Source organism: Vespa velutina, chromosome 4 (assembly GCF_912470025.1).
Source record: "Vespa velutina chromosome 4, iVesVel2.1, whole genome shotgun sequence".
NCBI classification, from domain to species: domain Eukaryota; kingdom Metazoa; phylum Arthropoda; class Insecta; order Hymenoptera; family Vespidae; genus Vespa; species Vespa velutina.
In genome coordinates, this window is record NC_062191.1 from 3,817,116 (window position 1) to 3,840,134 (window position 23,019).

General features: G+C 35.6%; 1 protein-coding gene and 1 long non-coding RNA gene across 4 annotated transcripts in view; one reads left to right on the forward strand and one right to left on the reverse strand.

Moving 5' to 3' along the window:
• The window catches only part of LOC124948395 (homeotic protein proboscipedia), a 31,259-nt gene extending 10,586 nt beyond the window's left edge, over positions 1 to 20,673 (reverse strand). The window contains exons 1-2 of one of the 3 annotated variants that reach the window (XM_047491944.1): positions 20,529 to 20,673; positions 20,016 to 20,450 (exon numbers count right to left, since the gene is read on the reverse strand). In XM_047491944.1, the coding sequence (XP_047347900.1) occupies positions 20,016 to 20,450; positions 20,529 to 20,535 (442 nt within the window). In that variant the 5' untranslated portion in view covers positions 20,536 to 20,673. Of the gene's footprint in view, positions 1 to 1,484; positions 1,633 to 20,015 lie in introns of those variants that run through there. The other 2 variants (XM_047491943.1, XM_047491945.1) reach the window with 2 other exon arrangements.
• The window catches only part of LOC124948397, a 58,848-nt gene continuing 37,167 nt past the window's right edge, over positions 1,339 to 23,019 (forward strand). Inside the window, exon 1 of the long non-coding RNA XR_007100712.1 lies at positions 1,339 to 1,680. This is a non-coding gene — a long non-coding RNA (uncharacterized LOC124948397). The remainder of the gene's footprint in view (positions 1,681 to 23,019) is intronic.

Here is a 23,019-nt window from a genome sequence, read left to right on the forward strand (position 1 = left end):
GTTCACAATTTATCATACAATTTGGTGCTTGTGCTTTGTATTAATACATTACTGTATTAATCTTTCTCTCCATTTCTTTCTCTCTTTTTTTATTTCACTCTCTCTCTCTCTCTCTCTCTCTCTCTCTCTCTCTATCTCTCTTTATTCTTTTAAAATTGTACTTTAAAGATGGATCTTATATCGATGAGTTCTTTATGAGGGTACTGTTTCTTGCAGTATAGGTTTATCTGTCAGAGATTCGAAGATAAAAATACTGAATTCTTATATCTGTTTAAGTTATTCATGCACATGTATATCCAAAGAGAGACCTACATAGTAGTCTTTTTAAATGAGACACATCTATAGTTTCTTCGTTCAAAGCCGACGGATCATCGCGTCCCTTCGTCCGAAGGGATCGCATAGACAGGATTTAAGCAGAGGGACGAGCTCCTCTCTCGTGAGTACAGCTAGGGATAGATATTCAGTTCTTGGGTAGTGCCTTCGAACCATAATCTGGCATCGATTTTATGCAAAAGCTCTACCACGAAAGGACCCACTGTGTTATTACGTACTCTCTTTTTCTTCTTCTTTCTTCTATTTCTTTTCCTCTCTCTCTCTTCTTCTTCTTCTTTTTCTCTCTCTCTCTCTCTCCCTCTCTTTTTCTTTCTCTTTAGCTCTTTCAAGCGTCAGAACTGATCGTCTGCATTTTTTAGCGACTCGTGAAAATCCTCAGACACGTTAGGTGTATTAGAATTAGCATAGGAAAGTTTTATAGGTGCGAATGAGAATAGAAAATACGATAGAAATACAGCAGAAGGATGAACGATCGAAAGAGAGAAAGAGTGAGAGAGAGAGAGAGAGAGAGAGAGAGAGAGAGAGAGAAAGAAAAGAAAGAAAAAATCATTTTATTCGTGTACATTCGTATACATGTGAATACATATATGCTATTCATTGTCAAAACTAAACAAAATAGAAAAAAGAAAAAAGTAAGGAAGGTTAAGATACTGAGATAAAGCTCGTATAAACACGTCATATTGAGCCGATTCTATTTGTATATTATATAAACAAGAAGGTGACCTCCTATATACGCATTTCCATATATTCCAGTCTCATGAGTTTTGTTTCATCGCGACTGTTATCAGTCGTAGTTAAATCGTGATAGAGTGAACAACGTTAAACTTTTAATTTTAATATTTAGTTACTTTCTTTCTCTCTCTCTTTCTCTCTCTCTCTCTGCTTTCATGCAATATTAAATAAGGATAACTTTCTCTTATTAAGAAACATTTTAATTAATACATATATATATATATATATGTATTAATTAAATATATATATATATTCTATTTCAATTAAAACCAAGATTGGTATTAACTGGATAAAACTTTATTTAATTCCAATACGTAAATTCTGTACGAACGAGAGATAGAGATAGAGATAGAGATAGAAAGAGAGAGAAAGAGAGAGAGAAAGAGAGAGGAATGAAATAAAGAAAAAAAGGAAAGTACCGAGAAACGCCATAGAAGTGAGCTGGTATCGGTCTGATGCGATGCGGCGGCCATGTTGGAGTGCATGCAACGATGCAGTAGACTTGCCAACATATGATTATGGTGGGCGCAACTAAGGCTCCTCGTGCAAGAAAATTGGACGAAGGGCACTCTTCTTGTTGGAGGAAGACGAACGGAACTCCTGATACATGTATTTGTAAGTTTCTATGTATGTGTGTATGATGAGAGAGAGAGAGAGAGAGAGAGAGATAGATACATAGATAGATAGATAGATAGATAGAGAGAGAGAGAGAAAGAGAGAGAGAGAGAGAGAGCGAGGAAACGAGCGAGAGAGAGAGAGAGAAAGAAAGAGAGAAAGAGAGAAAGAGAAAGAGTGTGTGCATGATATGAAGGCAAATGTCTGGCCAGGTAGAAGGCGTGCCGATGCAACCTGCAATCATCGGGGTGGAGCGACCATGCTCGACCCCTTCGTATACGGCCTCGCTGAACCTGCGGCCCTTCCTTTTGCGTCTTTCCAACTTCCTGCCTAGCAATCTTTTTACCAGTAATTCTAACCAACGATAAGAAGCTAGAGATACGTACTGGCAATATCTCGACGAGATATCGGTATTATAAATAATGTTGTTGTAGATTTTAATGGATCTTGATTTTCATATAATGTTTAGGTAAATTCATAGCAAATCAACATACGTAGATATATTTATATATCTATATAATGTACATTATATTGAGAGGGGCAGAGTGGGAGGAGGAGAAGGGGGGAATTGATATTTTCGTACGGTATAATGTGTTCACATATATATATATATATATATATATATATATATATATATATATATATATATATATATTACAGTCGGTAATATTGTAATGTATGTAATACATAGTACAGTAATGTAATACATTGCTGTATTATTTATAGTATATATTTATTACAGTATATTACGTGTATTATTTAATTACTGGAATACTCAAGTACCTCACTGTATATATAATATATTATATATATACATATATGTTTGTGTGTGTGTATATATATATATATTTTTTTTTTTTCATCAATATCTAAGTATATTTTAGTTTTTCCGCTTTATTAAAACGCATAAAGTTGATTGCTTTTATACAAAAAAGGTTCAACATTCAGATAGGTTTAGGTTAATTACTTGATTCTAATCAACTAGCAATGCATTTTCAATTAGAGAAGAAGAAAGGAGACCTCTTGGAAAATATTGCAAAGCGCATTGTGTCATCGTAGAAGTAAAATATAAAAAGTTCTCGTGTTTCAACGTTGAACACCGTAAAACACAGTTTAGTCTTCGTAATTCTCTCTATGTTTATCGCTTTAAGGTTACGCAATGGACGAGAGCATCAATCATTTCGTATGGTACGCGTAAGCGCGTACGATTCCTTATTCGTATAAATACCTCTTTCTAAAGGAAAATATTATATACGTAAGATGCGATATTACAATTATACCTATCTACTGTAAAGTAAAGTGAACATTGAAACGTTCATATATGTAAGTACGTGTCCAATGATTGTATTGGATGATGGATTTCGTTTGCCAAATACAATTTTAATAAATTGCACGGTGCAAATTACACTCGAGTGATTTTTAAATTCTACGTACTAACGTGTCTAACGAATTTCAAGAATTCAATTGTACGGGCAATTACATTTTTCTTTCTTATTGAGTAAGTATCATTTATAAAAGACGTTGGTAGAATTAACAATGTGAGAAAGTTAATTAAAATGAAAGGAAAGAATATTTTTACGATTAACGAGATAATATTTAGCCTTTAACGAGTTATGATTAGGCGGAAATTAGAAAATAATTAGAAATTTGTTCGATTGTATTCCATCGAAAGAGATTTAGTTTTAAAAAATTAGTATTTAAACTTGCCCCTTCGTTCAAGCATTATTCCTTCGTGTTAAAACAGACCGTAGAAACGTAATTAAACGTTACTCCAATCGGACTTGTACAAATTACATAAATTATACGGAGGTAAGGTCCAGCGTACAAGCCGTTCGATATTTTATTGCTTATCGTGGTGCATGCAATTTTTATAGCGACTAAATGTTGCCGGTCGACTTTATCACGTTACTATAAGACGATAAAAATAGTATGACGGATGAAAGTAATTACTCAAATGCCGATCTATTCCCCTCTCTTTTTATTAGCCTTATTCCACGTATCCATATGCTTATCTATACTTGCACGCTTATATATACATATGTATATATATATATATATATATATATAATATATATAAATATAGAATATATATATATAGGTATAGAATATATAAAGATCTACCTTTTATAATAGCAATTCCTTACATTTAGTTCTCGCACGATCTCAAACTGAAGATAATTCATACAGTGCAAAACTCATTATTTTTCTGGATGTACGGTAAATAAAACGAAAATAGTACAGATTCAATCTTCGTACGTATGTATATATCAACATAGTACGGAAACATTAATTAGGAAGTTTTAGATCGTTAATCAGGCCTTCCGTAAATCATTTTCTCTTTATATCGTTTTATCTTTTATCTTATCTTAAGAATTAAAAGAGAAATAATCTCGATTTGTTAAGATTCATTTTAAACTATTGTTTCCCGATTAAGCTTCCTATATTCTCGAATGTACGTCCCGGTAAGGTTCTATCTTGATACACGGGAGATGGATTAAAACGAATAAGAATTTAGAAAAGGAGACGGTAGTAGTGTTTTGTACTTTGATTATCGTAAGATTATTTTAATCACATTAGTGCTCGAGTTGCAAGCTATATATATACATATATATATATATATATATATATATATGTATACATATACACATATATATATATATATATATATATATATATATATATATATACACAATATATACGAAGGTCCTGTTAGGAAAAGGAGCTCTCACAAAATCAATCTTGCGTCTAATGGAAAGGTGGTTCTCCCTTGGGACCACCCCCACCTTTTTCTTGCGAACTACCCTCCATCCTGTCTATTGCTTCCGTTTCGTGCTTGCTTTCTTTCTATAAATATAGTTTTATTAACCTAAAATGCGAACGTAAACCTCATCGACGTCCCGAGACATCAATTTACAAAGTTGTTATTTGTATTCCTAATGACTCTTCGATTTTAGAAATAAAAGAATAAGAAATGTCTTTATAACCTAAAATCGTCCGTTAAACTCGATAAGTAAATTGTTATGAATTATTGGTGAAAAATGAATTCCAATTATTAATATATATAATTAATAACATATATATATATATATATATATATAAAATTATGTATTTTTATATATATATATAAAGTCAGATAGATAAGATAAAATATTGTAGATATTAACGATGAGTTTATGAATTTGAATCTATTTTCAAATGTGTATTAAAATTGAAACATTTAACAAGGTGTTAGAAATGAGAATATATTAATAATATTAGATAAAACGAAACGAATTAGAAATGTTTCATGACATTAAAAAAAACAAAAAGAAAAGAAAAAAAAAATAGTGTATTACTCTTTAGTTCGATTTCACATTCGATAATCGTCAAAAAGGAAGTTATTCATACGGACGTAAGCAAGGACAGAGGCATATAATAAGTCAAAAAGCGAAGTATTCGACGTTCCGGAGATCGATATCTTGGTAATTAGACATCCGTTTGCCAGCTAAAATAACGATGAGTAAAAAAGGAGAACAAAAAAAAGAAAGGGAGAAAAAAGAAAAAGAGAGAAAGAGAGAAAAAAATAAAAGAGAGAAAGAGAGAAAAAAAATAAGATAAAGAAAAAGAAGGAAGATGGTCGTACGAGTGTAAGCATATCTACTCGTTGAACATCGTATACTATCGTCTACGTCGACTGTACACCTGTACGCGTGTGTCAATTTTCTGCCTGAGCTCATTAATATTGCTCCTCGCTATCCAAGACATTTTCAAGAGTACTTAAGGGTCAAGGACCGTGGGTCAAGGCCGTTCGGTAATCGAATATCATCTTTCATTGGATCGTTCTCTCTTCGACCTCGTTTTTTGTTTAATTACGTTTCTCGTCGTTACCATATTAAATATTTATTACGTTTTAATATAAAAATTAATAATACATATAACGAGTAATATTTGTTCATCTCCTTATATTTTTGATAAAAGGAAGAAAAAAAGGAAAGAAAAAAATCTTGTAATGAACTCATGTATATGATCGTTGACGGGTTTAAATATTATCGTAAATGTTCTTTTTTTATTATTATTATTATTATTATTATTATTATTATTATTTCTCTTTTTCTTTCCTTTTCTTTTCTTCTTCTATTTCTTCTTCTTCTTCTTCTTCTTTTTTCGCGTAGATATAATTTATATTTATAACGTATCCTCGGTTCTTTTCTTTTTTTTTTTTTTTTTTTTTTTAGGATTTCCCCTTTAGTCATAATCGAAGAATATTACGTAAAAATACGTGAGGAAAGGAGAAACCCCGTAAATCTAAGTCCGCCGTTAGAAGAGGAAAACAGTGGTCGTTGGTGAAGGTATCTAAAAATAGTAGGGAAGTACGGCGAGTGTCCTTTATAGCATTGTTAACAACTAATGTATGCGTCCCGGATACTCGAAACCCTCCGGCATTTAACATTCTTTAACATTATTATACACATGGCGCCTGTCTGAGTACTCTCCACACGTTTCTCTCCCTTTACCTTTCACCCTCCAACCACCCACATTTTCTCTCTCTCTCTCTCTCTCTTTCTCTCTCTTCTTCGTGTCCCTTCACGTTCGAACGCGACCCTTCGCGCCTTCGGGGAAAGATTTTCGTCAGTTTTATTTAACTGCAACCAACGAAGGAACCCTTTTCTTTTTTCTCCCCTGTACTCCCACCCCCTTATCATCCCCTTATCATCCCCTTATATTTCTCGTACCTTTTCCAAACTCTCAAGATCGGCCCGTTTCATGGAAGTTCGATAATCTGGTCACGTTTTAAGACTTAGCTCTCAACGCTGTAATTTCGAGAAAGGAACACCTTGCTAACTCGCTTTCGATGCGTTACTTAAGGAAAAATGCTTCTTTGGGGAGGTCGGGGGGGGGGAGGAAGGGGGCTTTTCCCCTTCTCCCCTCCCCTCCCTCTCTCTCTCTTTTTTTTTTACTTTTTTTTTTTTCTTTTTCTTCTTTTCGTTCTTCAAGAATCAATTAATTTTAAATATACGCTCTGTTAGTTCCGTGCATATGTAATGCTTGTATTTTTACTTTGATATCGTACGTAGGAATAGATTGGTCTTACTGGACATTGACTACTAACAGTGTCACGTGTCCACGCCTATCAATCGTAATATGGATATGTTAATGCATAATTCGTTCTATTTGTCAGTACTGCCAACATTCAGGTATAAATAATTAAAGGATAGGTCATAAGTAAAGAAATTTTAATTATGAATTTCTTCGTGAGGTGTTAGATACTATCGATATATTTAAAATTTAAAAGAGGCCGCTCGATGGGACAGGGGTAGAGGCGAGGGTGGACAGGCAATGTGGAGGAGGAGGGGGGGAGGGGTGAAAGAGATGAAGGGAGAAGTATCGATCGATCGCCGTTGCTTAATTACCGATATGGTGAATTAATAATTTCTCTTTCTTTTCCCTTTTTATTCTTATTTTTATTTTCTTTTTCTTTCTTTCTTTTTTTTTTTTTTTTTTTTTTTTTTTTTTTTCGATTTCTTTTTTCCTTTTTGTTGCTTTCAGAAATCGTATCCGTCGAGAGTTTATAAAAAAGAAAAAAAAAAAAAAAAGAAAAAAAAAGAAAAGTCCGTCCACGGCTATTGGGATCTCTCTCGCAAACGTCGATTATTAATTATACTCGTTCGTTTTAACGTACCGACTTCTCGAGACTTTTTATCTTTCGATAATAATTATATTCTGAACGCGTAACAAGGCGTTATTATTTTTCGTTTGTTTCGTTCTTTTCTTTTTTTTTTTTTGTGTTCTTTTTTCTCTTTTTTTTTTTTCTTTTCCTTTAAGGGATCTAATTTAATCAATAATCTTGGAGCACGATCTAGAGATACGGTCGAGAATAAAAAATGTTAACAGGAAGCAAGTCGAAATGATCGAGACTAATTAAAGCTAAGCCAAGATATTAGTTAATTTATCGTCTCGGTGCAGAAGAGCGTCAATTCTTAGTCTACATACAGTTCAATATATAATATTCATTATCAATAATCGCCATAACGTTTCCTTTCTCTTTGACAATAGATTTTTCTTTTGAATTTTTGTCGATTTATATTAATCCGATGTCGCGATAATTCACATAATTTCCAAGTGTAATTTATAGAAAAATCTTGAAGTTATATTTATTTATTTGACAATTATTATAAGATAAAAATATAAAATAATTAAATCGATACGATTCAAGATTCGCTTTTTTTTCTCTTTTTTTATTATTTCCTTTTCTTTTTTTTCCTTTCCCGTCCCTCTCCTCTGTCCCTTTTTGTTTTCTTTTATCTTTTCAACGAACCAACTCGAAGAAAGTATAGGCAATTCGATCGTAATTAAGCATCGGGTCATGCCCCAAGTACATAAAGCTTATAATTAGAGACGAGAGAAGGCGAGGACAGTGGACCGCTCGAGGTAAACGGGTGGCCAGTGGTCACTTTAAACAATTATCACGAGGGTCGGACCTTGCGTGAGTCGACAAGGGTGATAAGTTATTGCGCGGAGGGGTAGCTTAGGAAGTGAGACGAGCTTGAGTCTCACCCCGCGGTCCGTTTGACCGCGAAAGGGTAATGGTATTATTACTATAGATATCATTTCGATATGAATTCTATAACGTAAATAACGAGTATGATATTTTTCATGTGATCAGATCACATAGAAAAAAAAGAAAAAGAAAAAGAAAAGAATTCTTTTTATCGGCTTAACAAAAAAAAAAAAAAAAAAAAAGAAAAGAAAAAAAAAGAAAAAAAAAAGAAAAGAAAATAAAAGAAAGAAAGAATAGAAAAGAAAAGCGAGTAAGAGAGAGAGAGAGAGAGAGAGACGAAAATTGATTCGTGTTCATTAGCATTTTTTGAAAAAGTTTCTTACCATACGGGTAAGCAAAATGAGTAGGTAACTCTAACGTGGTAGACATGTTCCTGCCATTTAATTCCTAATCGAGCAGAATTCGTGTCCTGGATGAGCTGGCAGTGCTGCCAAAGGAGCAGTTACATGAGAACGGATCTAACACTATTCCGAAGGACCCTGGCTCACGATGGAGTCCTTCTCCACTACCAGCACCATTTCCTTTCATTCCAGGCAATATTTCTTTTAGCGAGTCCCCCCACAGGGTCCTTTATCTAACAAGGAGCAAATCATTTCCCTATTATTTGCTCGCTATCGCGCTCTCGCTTCTCCAGACTTCCTCTGGATTCGTTTTCCTCGCTCGAGTATTCAAGCCCTCTCTCTCTTTCTCTCTTTCTCTTTTCCTTTCTCACACTCTTTCTATATCTTTCCTTTTCTCGTCAGTATATTTTCTGGAGGCCATCCAAACCCTATCCATTGTGGTGGTTCGAGGACAGAGCTCCGTTCTTTTCCTTCCTTTCTTTCTTTCTTTCTCTCTCTCTCTCTCTTTCTTTCTTTTTTTTCTTCCTTTCTTTCTTTTTTCTTCTTCTTTTTATTTCGTTTCTCTCGTATGCTTTTTTCCCCCCTACGTTTCTTCCCTTACCATTTACCTTAGAATCTTGTATAAATTTTTATAATCTACGAGCACGCTATCCACGGTAAAAATACGATGATATTCCCATTCCCTCGAAAAGAATAATATGTGGTATATGAGTAGATATAGGAAAAATCGGTCGCGTAAATCATCGATCACGAAGTCATCTTCGACGAACATCATGCTTCGTCCGAGCATTTTCGCTCGTTCACTTTTTAACGTTTCCGATGTTATCTGTAACGGTATATGTACATATATACGTATGTATATATATATATATATATACATACGTATATGTTTGTACTCTGGACCATTTCAATTTGATTTTTCAAGCGAACGCTACCGATTTTATCGTACGATGTAATCTATCGATTGATATGGAACACCATTCGCTTTGTCATCCTTCGGGGGTAGGTTTACTCGAGTTAGATTTACGAAAAATTTATTTTTTTGTTGGCTAATATTTTTCATTAATAGATACACACACACACACACACATATATATATATGTATATAAAGAAGTTACCTCGATTTTGAAAAATATTTTATCTTTTCTAATCTATTGTTTAGTAGATCGATGAAATGAAATAATGCTATTAGAAATTTCGTGATATCTGTCAATTATATTTAATGCACCATCTGCCACTTTTATGGGAAGGGTAAGTCTAATTATCGATCACTATACACTGATCGATTAATTTATTTCTTATTTCTGATAATACCAACTTGATGTATTAAACTTTTTATACATGTATATATATATTTTTTTTTTTTATTTATATATGGATATAACTTACAAGTTCAAATCATATTAAAATTATATTTATTGTCAGTATAATGACCGATAACTATTGATTATCTTAGACACCGTTAGTTTGCTTTAAGGAAGTACGAAAGATCAGAGAAGAAAAGGAGTAAGAAGTTCGTTGGACTTTAGTGGTAAAGTCCCATTGATTTTTAGAATAGAGGTCGAAAGCATGACTCGCAGATCGTGGCTTTTGGTGGCTCCCACACGAAACTCTGTACATGGACGTGGACGTGGACGTAGGCAGCTATCCAGCTAGCTGGTCAGCTAGCTAGCCGGCTGGTCGACCAACCGACGGACGGCTGACTGCCTTTCTGATTGATGATCGCTACTGGACTCTCCGGCGCAATGCATACCCTACCAACAAACACGTCCTCCACCTCCATGCTTTCATCCAACGAATCCAAGTCCCAACCACCCTCTACTACCCTTTTCGTTCACGCTGAACGCCGCCGATTCATTCTCGTATCGCGCGCCTCCACCCTAATCTCTTTACACGATTCAAACAACACCTTGTTCTACTACAGGACGAACTCGCTGGAGGAACTCCGCACTTTCAAATTTATTGCTATCCACCTACCGTGTAGGTTATGTGTTTCTTATCTGTATAATCGTTGGTTGCATTGTACTTACTAATCCCGACTATCGTTTAGTAGGTATATTAATAGCTCTACGTTCGGAATTCATAAACTCCGATAATTTGATAAATTAGAATTAACCCGGTAGTAGTGGGATACATTTTTTTTCTCTCTCTTCCCTTTTCTTTTTCTTTTCTTTTTTTTTTTTTTTAATCAAAATTGTTTACAACGAAGGTGAATAGTTCATTTACGATTTAATAATATGAAAGGAGAAAAAAAAAATATATATATTTATACATATGACTTATAATTTCAGACCATTTACATAATGGAGTATCTGTTTTTCAAATGTTTCCTTATTAATGATATTCGAGAGAATTTTGTGAATACAATATTGTTATTATTAATCAATCAGTAAAAATAGTTTTCTTAGATCTAATGAAAAATATTTCCTTTGAGAAAAAGTCAACCTTTCACACAAAAGCACAAGTTTGAAGGTCGTAGAAAAGTCCTTAACATCCAAGATGCAAAGAGGGATCAGTAAAGGTAATTGCATGGCTTAATAATGAACTCGCAAAAGCATCTTCCGTCGGTAGTAACTCGGGGTGTTTGATGTCGCATGGCTTTTTATCGGGTACGTGACATTTTATAAACACAGCGTTTCGGGCGTCGCCGGCTTAGCCCGTCGCAGGAAATCTTTTAGCGCGTCGCGTCGTGCCACTGCTCCTAACGGCTAATTACCACCGAACGATCTTCTCCCCTCTACCCCTGATGACTCCTTTCCTTTCTGTCGAATCAACCAACACTATAAAAATTTCCTTCTTGGAGAGAAAGATAATTCTGTCGCTTTTAAATGACAATATTGCTTTAATATTTATATAAAAAACAAAAACAAAAACAAAAAAAAAAGAAAAAAAGAAATTGATTATTCATAAAAACACAAACGCACACACACAACAAAATATTTAAAACGATATGATAATATTAAATATTTAATTTTACGATCGAGATATTTTTTTTTAATTCTTTGGGACTTTTTGATATCATCTGTCTTTTTTTCTTTTCTCTTTTTTTTTTGTTTTTTGTTTATCTTGAATCAAATATTGCCAATAATATATTCTATACGAAAGAATTAACTTTCTAGTAATAATCAAATTGTTATGTTTAAGTGAAATACTTTTATCAGAAGCTATGCAACTTTTCATTTCATGACATCAAGTTATATTTATAAACTTTCATAGAAATAGGGTTTACGTAAGTGGATGCAAAAAAAAAAAAAACGTGTGTGCGTATACGTACACGTGTTTTATGTTTATATGTGAATCGAAGATGAATCATTATTATGTTTATTACATTTTCACGATTATTTATTTGATTACATCAAGGAAAAGAAAGGAGGAATAGCTTCACGTCCATTCGCACAATACTTTGGCACGCTTCACGCAAAATTGAATGTTTGCCAATATTATGAGTTATTCGTCCACCTAAAATGTCCATGAGTTTCCGGTAACTTTGTGTTTTTCAAACGTGTTGCTTCGCGAAAGCGGCATCAATCTAATCGAATCTAAAAGATTTACTTATAAAAATTGTAACGCACACATACACACACACACACACACACACACACATACACACACATGCGCGTACCCACGCACGGAAGTACATATGCACATATACATACGCATACGCGTACATATCCAATCTAACTTTCGATTTTTGTTCTAAACAATAATTGCATAACAATTCCGAAGGTTGTAATTACAGTTAGAATTCTAAACTCACGTAATCAATGTCAAGGCTCAAAAAGTTTAGCTCTGGAATTTCAAAAGGATTACTTCATCGGATTCAGTAATTTCAAATAATTATACATACGTTACAAAATAAAATAATGCTCGTATCGTGCAATTATTTAAATAACACGGAAATTATATAGTATGACGTTGTATTACTATCGTCTAATTCACGTGTTCGTGTTCGTTCAAATGTATAGTCGGCTTTTTTGAAAAATGAGATAGACTAGGGATTTCGCAAGCGATAAAAGTTACTGCTCCGGCGATAAACGTAGTAGCCACGGGTAAATCTTTATTTTTGAAATTTTCGAGAAGCTCAGAGAACGATTTCAGAGAATAGCTAGGACAAGCTATTTCAAATCGTTCGAACGCTATTTTATATCCTAACGTTAGATGTTAGCTTCCCTCTCTTTTTCTCTCTCTCTCTCTCTCTCTCTCTCTCTCCCTTTCTTCCTTTTATTTTTATTTTATTTTATTTTTTTTTATTTTACTTTTATACCTACATACACACACGTGTTGTGTTTCTCGCGTAATCGAGAAACTGGCATTTATTTCTTCTCGCGAGATCCACTGGACCGCGGACCTGTTGCCCATAATGGGCCTCACAGCGAGATATAAAAAGTTTTCAACTCTACAGGAGCAGAAGCCGAGGTTTCTTCCAAGCCGATGCTTTGCCTTCATAATACAAACTCCCTAGTCATTCGATGATCAAAGTGCCGCTCTCTGTCTCTCTCTTTCTTTCTCTTTCTCTTTCTCTTTCTCTTTCTCTCTCTCTCTCTCTCTCTCTCTCTTTCTCTTCCTTATTCTCACGTATACTGGCCATTCCTTTTCAAACGTCCATTCGTATCTTTCTTTTCTTAATCTCGACGGCAACGGTTGCACGTAATATAGCAGGACATCGTAGCCGGATGGTACCGTTTCGATCGGGAAGTAGGACAGGACCCAGAGTCTCTTTGCTCCTGTCGAGTTAGGACGACGTTTCTTCCATCTTGACGGTTATTAAAAATCGCATAACTCTCGAATGATCAAAGAAAAAGAACTTTAAGCGGACCCTTTTTCGAACTCTATATCAAATCATTCAATGTCACTTGGCATACCATTACAATTAAACTATGGCACTAACTGGGGAACCGTTCGTACGAATCTTTTATCTTCTAATTTAGCTCCAAAATGATATTCCAGGTCCATCTTTCGTTGCTGATTTTATTCAAAGACGTTGAAAAATTGACGCTTTTTCTCTTTCTTTTTTCTTTCTTTTTTTCTTTCATTCCTTATTTCTCTCCTTCCTTCTTTCTTTCCTTCATTCCTTCCTTTTTTTTTTCAAAAGAAAAAAAAAAAACGCGTTATCGTTCGTTCGAAATTATATCAAATCTTTTTTTTTTTTCTTTTTCTCGTTCTATTATAACTTTTCGTAGTCTTCGTCTCATGCTCGAAATATCTGTAATACCATGTTTGTGATAGACCTTCTCGTCTTCCACTCTTAAACCCTCTTGCTCTCTCTCTCTCTCTCTCTCTCTCTCTCTCTCTCTCTCATCGTACCTCGACAGCCACCCCCCATAGTATTCTCGTCGTTGATCACCCTTACGATTCGACGTAGCCATGCGGATGGTACCGAGGAGAAAATAATGCATTAGAAATTCAGATGACCGAAAGAGGAGCTCGCTATGCGATTTATCAAATGAAAGCGGTAGTACAGTCAAATACCCGTTCATGTCGACCGTGGAAGCGACAGTTCATTTTTAATATAAAAGAAGCGCGAGGAGAGATCGGGTATGTCGTCGCAAACGACAAAAAGAGTCTCGACTATCTCGTCCGTGGTCTTAGTTTATCTGTCGTATATTATCGATCGATTGACAATCAACCAAAAATTCTATCCATAACGTTTATTTCGAATATTAAATAATAATAATACATTTATTTACTGATTAATATCAAAATAAAATATATTATTTTATTGATATATATATATATATATATATATATATATATATATATTATTTTAATTTATTTGAGTATTAAAACAAATATTTTTTTAAAAGTATTTAAATACTTTGCCCGATGAGTCAATGTTTATAAATAATATGTCATTTTTGTTTCCTATTGTCACACTGTCCGAGTTCCATGACTGTTCATGTTCATCCATCACCGGTTTCATCCCCTTACTTTCCACAGTTTTGGCTCCTCCGACTCTTTCTCTCTCTCTCTCTCTCTCTCTCTCTCTCTCTCTCTCTCTTAGTATCTGACTCCTATTTTCCACGTTATGTCGTGAAACCTGCCAACGTTTAAACGGTTTATAAACAGTCCCAGTCCGACAATTTATTAGTCCGAGCACGGAAAGTTCTTTGAATTGTCAATTCACGACTTGTCGCTATTATATCTATAAACTATTTATATTTAGAAATATAAAAGGCGAATAAAATTTTGTAATATTTTATCACGCATAATTTTAGGAAATAAAATAAAAAAGGAGAAAAAAAAGAATGTAAATACAATTCAAGTGCCTGAAATGATTTTTTCATTATTTTCTTACAATAAGCAATAAGTTATTAATATAATTAATAGATTTAAAAAATTAATCGTTTTGTAAACGTTTCGGTGTAAAGGTATAAACGTAAAGAAAAAAAAAAAAATGAAAAAAAAAAAAAAATATAAAAATGTTAGAAAAAGAATTTCGAAACGAACTCGTGGTAATGCACGATTGAAGAAAAAACGAACAGAACGAGAAGAGAGATAGAGAAGAGAGAAAGAGATAGAGAAGAGAGAAAGAGAAAAGAGCAAAACGGTAAAGGCACAGAGGGGAGTTGGAGACTTTTATGGCGGCCCATTTGGCGCAACAACAAGCGTGGAAACTTCTTTTAGTGTTGGGTCACAGATTCCGGACGAAAATATGCGTACGATTATGGGGTTCCGGATTATCAATTTGTTATACCGTGTTTATTATTTGAACACGGTACCCGATTTCCTTCACGGAAAACTCGGCTGGCTGTAAAACATGGATTCGTAAAATTTTCTGAAATATGTTATGTTACTGTGATTTTTTGTTACCATAATTTGTCGCAATATCGTAAAAATAACATAGATATCGAAGAAAATTTTCTTTCATCCTAAATGTATAATTTCGAGAGATAAATAGTGAATATAATTAATATTTTTATTATCATTATTTCTTTGTATTTTTGCATTATTCTCCATTGTTTTTCTCTTTAATCGGATATTATCGTGATTATATTTAGAAGGAAAAGTTCTTTTTCCTTTCTCTTTTTTGTTTTTTTTTTTGTTTGTTTCATATCATAATTATTTTATCTGAAGAATACAGACGCGAAAATCTTTATGAAACAATCTTAGAACGACTTAACGAAGGAAAAATTTTTGAATAGGAACGCTCATTAGGAACGTTGATCTTTCTGAAATTTCCGAGCAAAAATGTCGTCCATTTTAAAACACCAGACATTGCTCGAAGATTGCGCTTTCAGAGATATCAATCTTGAGACATCCCCCTTTCCGTCTAGTCCTTCTCTCTTTCTTCTTTTTCGACGACTATAGAACTAAGGCTCTAGGGATCGCCTTGCTTGGGATTTTGTCGGAGAGTTATCTTTAATTCGGTACGGATTTATTTGCCAATGAATCTTGAAATTAGATGCCGTTCTCTTTCGAAATCAAGCGATACTCACGAGTAGAGTCATTCAATCACACGCATCGTAGAATCGACGATAGAAAACGATAGATAATATATTTATTTTGGATTGTTTTCTTATCGTAATCTTTATTTATTAAATCGATTTTGTATACGACATACGTATATAGATTATTTCCATTAAAAGGTTTCATTTATTTGCGTTTATATTTTATTTACATATAATATTTTATTTCAATATTTATTAATATTTAAGAAAAATATCATAGATTTATTGTTGATCAAAAATATTGTTAATTCGTGAAGATAAGTAAATTTGTTGGAACTATTTCGATGCTATTTCGAAAGTTCAAGTTACAAAATAAAATTCGAAAAAGAATAGACAATTGTTAACTTTGATGGTTCACCGTCTGTCTTTATTGCGAGATTAATTAGCGAAAGGGATGGAGTACGTGTGAGAGTCGCGAAGAAGATGGAGGGGTATCTACAAGATGGCTCTTGTGAAGAAGAAAGAGGAGAAGGTTAGTGGTGAGAGTTGCTTGGATAAGACTATCTAAGGATAGTATGATTGAAGTAAAGGGGATGACGATCATCTGGCCTTCTCTCTAGCCTAGTTTTATCCCAAGGGATGCAAGGATTAATTGACACATCGGCTTACTCTTGGAGAAGCCTGGCCAAGGATGGTGACGACGACGACGACGACGACGACTATACGACGACTACAACTACGACAACTACGACGACTACGACGACGACGACGACGATGCCGCGACGTGACTGATGAGACGTTCGGAAGGAGACGTCGGGAAAAACACTCGTGGATTTCGTGACTCCCTTTTTTTAGCAAGAACGTCGGCTTTTTCGGCAAGAATTATCGTGGGGAGGATATATAGGGAAGGAAGAGGGAGGTTAGAGAGGAGAAGGTTCGGTACTCTCCTGGCAAATAACTCGACTAATCAGAGCCATCTCCCTTCTCGCCGTTCCAGGACGACGACGTTCCAAGTAAAACACCTCCTATAGGGCAACTGCGATGTAACAGATTGGAATTTAATACGAACAGGGTGACACGCTCGCGCGTATCATCCCTCTCACGCACTACCACACGTAGAAACGCATCCGTACATAGATACATGCACACCCAAAACACATATCCATAGAAACGGACTAAAGCCAGCGTTTCAGTAACAGGCGTTACGTTAGTCAATGTTACCATCAAGAAAGATCCTCTTCTATCCTATCAGAGAGAGAGACCGCAACTTAGAATTCGTTAGCGGCTTTCACGGAGGCACTCGTAATAACCCGCTGACGAGTCCAACTCCTGTTGCTTTGACTAATTGAAATTCGGAGATGAATAATCAAGGAGATAGACGGCGAATCCGTCGGCATCCCTTCATCATTCATCGTCAACGTTACGAGATCTTTCTTAACTTCCTGATAAATATTTTCGAACGTTTAACGTAACTTTAACTTGACGTTATCATTTTCAAATAGATAAACGTGTCATTTTGAATAATCGAAATTCTCCTTCAACCAAATAGATCGTTTTCTTTCCGAATCACAAATCTCGTTGTACATATGCATATATATATATATATATATATATATATATATATATATATATATATATACGAACGATCATTTTCCACTAACTTGTTGGACCTTACGAACCATATCGAGTAGCTATAAATCTTTGAAAAGATCCGTGGCGCGAGCCACACGATGTCCTCGTAACAGAAGGTTGTACGCAACAATGGATTTGAGATACGAAGGGTTGGCGAACTTTATAGGCCACTAGGGTCGGCATTCGACAACAGTATCTTACACCGTTCTCCATTTATCTATCTATCCTGCTTGTCTCTTCACCCTCTCCCTCTCTTTCTCTCTCTCTCTCTCTCTCTCTCTCTCTCTCTCTCTCTATCTATCTATCTATCTATCTATCTCTCCTTCACTTTCCTTCTCATGCCTTTCTCTCTCTTTCTCTCTGTCTCTGTCTCTTTCTCATTCTCGTGGGTGAGTATAAACACCGACGACACCGATTTAACCCGATCCTAAAGTCCTGGAGTGGTCAGAGTCCATGGCGAAGGACGGTCCACGGTACACGGTGGAAGATTAAGTGTTTGGCACGAAGGTTAACCAGCCGCTGGTCGGCGGTAACACGCGGAATCATCTGTAAATTGAGCCCTGGGCGAACGGGAGAGAGCGTCGGGACGGCCATAACTCACACGGGGGTGCCTCCGCCTCCGTCAGCAACGTAGGGGAGGTAGAGCTCTCTACGTTCTATCCTACAATAACCCCCGCTACGTGTTATCCCTTATCGTCTAACAGCGCGCGGTCATCTTTCCGTGATTTGTGTGAAGTTTCTTTTTCTTTTATTCTTTTTGTTACGTTAAAATATTTTTAACAATAAAAAAAAAAAAAAAAAAAAAAAAAAAAAAAAAAAAAAAAAAAAAAGAAAAAAATGCCATCGCGATAAGATCTTGCAAAGGTAAAGTTCAATTGTTAATATTTAAATAACGTCTACGTTCCTAATATAGCTTGAAGAAAAAAAAGAGAAAAGACAATACTTGACAAAAGTTACATCAAATTGGGGTACTTTTTTAAATTATTTAAAAATATTCAAATAAATTGATAAGATATTGCTAGGATAATTAAATGTTTTTATCCAATGGTAAATATTTATCTATAGATAGAAATCCATGACAAGTAATATATCGTTCTTAGGATAATTTTAATCCAAAACGTCGTGAACGAAAAGAAAACAGAATTGATTCCTTGATCGCTGCTAATATCGATGATAATTTAACAACTAAGAGAAAAAATAAAAAAAAAAAGAAACATTATTCGTAATTACATAGAATCATCCGTACGAGTATTAATTTAATACGTAGAATCAACACGATAATATTATGAGAAAGCAAATGAACGAATCTATTGGAAGTGAAATCATGTTCATGCAAGAAAAAATCTAATTTCGAAAATAGAACCTTCGAAGTGTCCCTGATCGTGAATGGAAAGGCATCAACGACGATTTATCTCGTAAACAATAATTCATTGGTTTGTGAAAGGGTTGTAGGGAAGCGGCATGTGTGTCCGTGGACCGAGAAGAGCTATCGAGGAATAGAGCGTTCGTTCATGGGACGATACATCATAATTTGCTAGCTCGTGTTTGCAAATGCTCGGGAAACGTGTGGTTTTCGTGCATGATGCACACCAGATGCTTCCGATCTCGCCAAGGTTTCTCGGGTCGAAGAAAAGGAGTGGCTACGGACTGTCATTAGCCGACGGACATTGGACACCCTGTTGAGAGATACAATACAAGAGTGGCAGACTAATAGACTCCTACTAGCTACCTAATGTTGTAAGCAGACAGATCGAAGTCTATGAAGTACCACTTAATAAACGTCCGTACTCATTTGTATATTAGAGATAGCTATTCTTCGTCTTTATTTTATTTAAGGATAGGGCAAAGGTGAACGACGAAGATATGTTTGTTTTCTTTTGATAGGATTATTCTAATCAAAATAAAGTAGTCCGATTTTATGCCTTAATGCAACTGAATATACCAGTTGTTTATTATTTTTGTTTTTCTTTCTTTTTTTTTTTTTTTTTGTTATTTTTGTCACAATTAAGACACAAGTAATTGAGCTTAATACTTTCATAAAGTACCTTTGGGATACTTTGGAATGATAGAATTATATGAAAGATGCCTCAAACTCGATTGTACGAAATAAATTGAATGAACGTTGTTTAGAGGCGCATCAAATACGTAAGAAATATTGGAATGAATTTCTTATGTATCATTCATATGTTACGGTACTTATATCTACAACAAAGTGTTTCATTTTAATTGATTCATGAAAATGTTGAAATTTTTATCGACAATAGAAAATTTTGGTAAAATTATTCAGTGGTTTAAATATTCGTCCAAGGACTCTTTGCTATCTCATAAGCAATCTTAAAATCATATTATTCTAGACTAATTAAAATGAAACACAATGAACATTTTTTTTACGCTAGTCTATAAAATATATCCATTTTGATAGAAAAGAAGACTCACCTTGCTGATTGTTCTTTCTGGTTGTCTTCTTTTCCTTCATCCAAGGATATTCTGGTACATTGACCCCGGACGGATCGGTTACTGCATGATGATCCATCATGTTGTGATAAGGTGGAAGATGTGCTCCAGGACTTATGGAACCACCGGTACCAGGTGAATGTTGCAGATTACCATCATTGGCCAATTGTGGTAAAGCGGTCATAAATTCGGCCATTGAAGGTTGGCTATTGATAAAGCCGGTTTCGGCTGATCCACATGTCGGATCCATGGTTGGATGATGCGTCGAGTGCGGGGGCAGCCCGGCTGGGGCACCAACCCCCGCGGCCACCGTGGCCAGCCAGAAGCCGCCCCCTCCGTCGTTCGCCAGGACGGGTGACGTTGGCTTCGTCTTCAAGTTCGCGAACTCCTTATTCACGCGGATTCTTGACCGATCACCTATTTGATCAACGTTTTCACTACTATGCTGATCCTCCAATTGATGATGATCTTGCCGTAGCAAAGCTTCTTGCTTACCTCGCATGGAACACACTCGATCGTACTTTTCTTCTTTCCTTTTTCTCTTAATTTTGGATTTTTTTAGTTTTTTATTTTACTTTTTACGAAATTTTATAGAATCGTATTTGTCGAAAAGAATGATTAAGACGACGACGATAATAGTAATAATAATAGTAATAGTAATAATAATAATAATAATAATAATAATAATAATAATAATAATAATAATAATAATAATAATAATATAATAATAATAATAATAATAATAATAATAATAATAATAGTGATAGTGATAATAATTTTTTGTTTATAATATTTGCACTGCTAACGATTATTTTGAAAATGGATTAGCTATGAGTCGTTTCGAAAGAACATTCTCAGACAGGAAGAAGGTATTTACGATGAGAATACAATACGTACTTCAATTCTCCTAATACGATCCTATACTTTCTTTCCCTATGGCTGTCTTACGGCACTGATAAATTTATCAATTTTCCACTTGAACCAAACTACGATCTCTATTCGATATGATCCCGTGAAAAATGCAAAACACACTCTGTATTCTTCACACTGTCTTCACTCTTTATCGATACCCGAGAACGACCTCGCTACGTGTCTTGTCCTTCCACCTCACCAACTACACTACCGAAAAGATTCTTCCCTTGGAAGAAATCGAATAAAAACGATGTCGCAAAGGGTCTAAGCGAAAATTCTTTGAGGGAACGATCACAGATCACTTTGGGCCTTATCGGCAATACCGGTGAATATCGTAAGCATAACCGGGCGACCGGAATCGAGACGAGCGAACAAGCACACGGGCGGGCAGCGGCGACGGATGGTCGACGAGTGAGGAAGGAAGGAGGAGGTGGAGGTATACGGTGGAATGGTGATGGAGTAGTAGTAGGAGGAGGTACTAGCGGAAGAGGGGTAGGTAGGTAGAGGAGGGGAGGGTAGAAAGTCAGTTAAGGAAGGTGGAGGGGTAAAGGAGAAGAAGTAGTAGAAGAAGAAGGAGAAGTGTGTAGAAGAAGAAGAAGAAGGAGAAGAAGAAGATGATGATGATGAAGAAGAAGAAGAAGAAGAAGAAGAAGAAGAAGAAGAAGACGACGACGACGAGGAAGAGGAAGAAAGTATAACGGGGATGGGGGCAGGAAGAAAGAGATGGTCGATCTTTGAAGACGACAACGACGACGAAGACGACGAAGTGAAGGAGGAGGAGGAGGAGAAGGAGGAGGAAGAAGAAGATGAAGGAGGAGGTGGTGGTGGAGGAGGAGGAGGAGGAGGTAGAAGTGGTAAGAGGTAGAGGAGAAGGACGAACGGGGGGAAGGTTTTAGGTGGAGTAAGAGAAGGAAAGAGGGGGTGGAAATTCCAGAGAGACGAACTTTTTCTTCAGTCCGACGTTCCCCGTTGCGTGTCTCTGTTGTTACTGCTGTCTCTCTTACCTCGCGCGTGACACAAACACACGGTTAAGGGAAGAAAGAGAGAAAGACGTATACATCCACATAGAAGAGACATAGACAGGAGGGGGTCCTCCGGGTTCCGTGGTTCAGAGTTTTCTTCTTGCGGGGCTCGCTCGATGCGCCGGTGCGAAAGAGGAAGAACCAATCCGGTGCCGGTATCGGGCCCGTCCAGGCACGGCCCTCTACAGTTTGTAGGCGGGCTACACGTCACACAGGGACTAGAGTGTGAGAGAGTAAGCAACACCGCTCGTGGTGAATACGAGCGAACGCACGACCGAGACTCTCTCAGGTCCGTGAGCCTCGGGAGAGTGCGGCGGAGCGACTCGAGTGGAAAAGCACGAGGCCAAGCTTGGTAGGCCACGCTCTCTCGCTCTCTACTATCGTGGGCGGGACGCCAAGCGCCCCTCTCTCTTCCTTTTTGACAAAGGTGGGGGTAACTTTCTCACGTGCTCGGCCACGAGGTCTCCGAGACTCTGTTTAACCACTCCTGACAAGAGTGGATCCGATTGACCTGAGATACGTCTATACTTTTCCTCTCGGTTTTTTTTTTTTTTTTTTTTTTTTTTTTTTTTTTTATAGACAATCTTCCTTTTCTTTTACTTTTGAATAGTATTCCATATATAGAATTTTATGTGATCGGGTTTGGTCAAAACAAAAAATACCCTTTTTTATTTCTTTTTCTTTTTTTTTTTTTCCTTCTTCTTCTCTTTTCTTTTTGAAAGTTATTCTTTCCTATCCATCGGAGATTGACATTTTCAGTCTCGTAAAATTAAACATTAAAGAGATTTCTAAATAGTATATAAATTTATGTGCCATTTTGTATGTGTTTGAAAAATATACATTCATCTGATCTTTGACAATTTTTATGATTTTTTTTGTTTTCTTCGCTTTTCAAAATTTGAGTTTGAATTTTTGACAAAATTATATAAAGCGATACAATAAATTAGATTGTAAATTATTATATATAATATATTATGATTTATAAACGAGAAAGGAGAAAGTAAATTTTATTGTATTGAAAGTAAAAGAGAATATTTTTCAGGATTTAATTG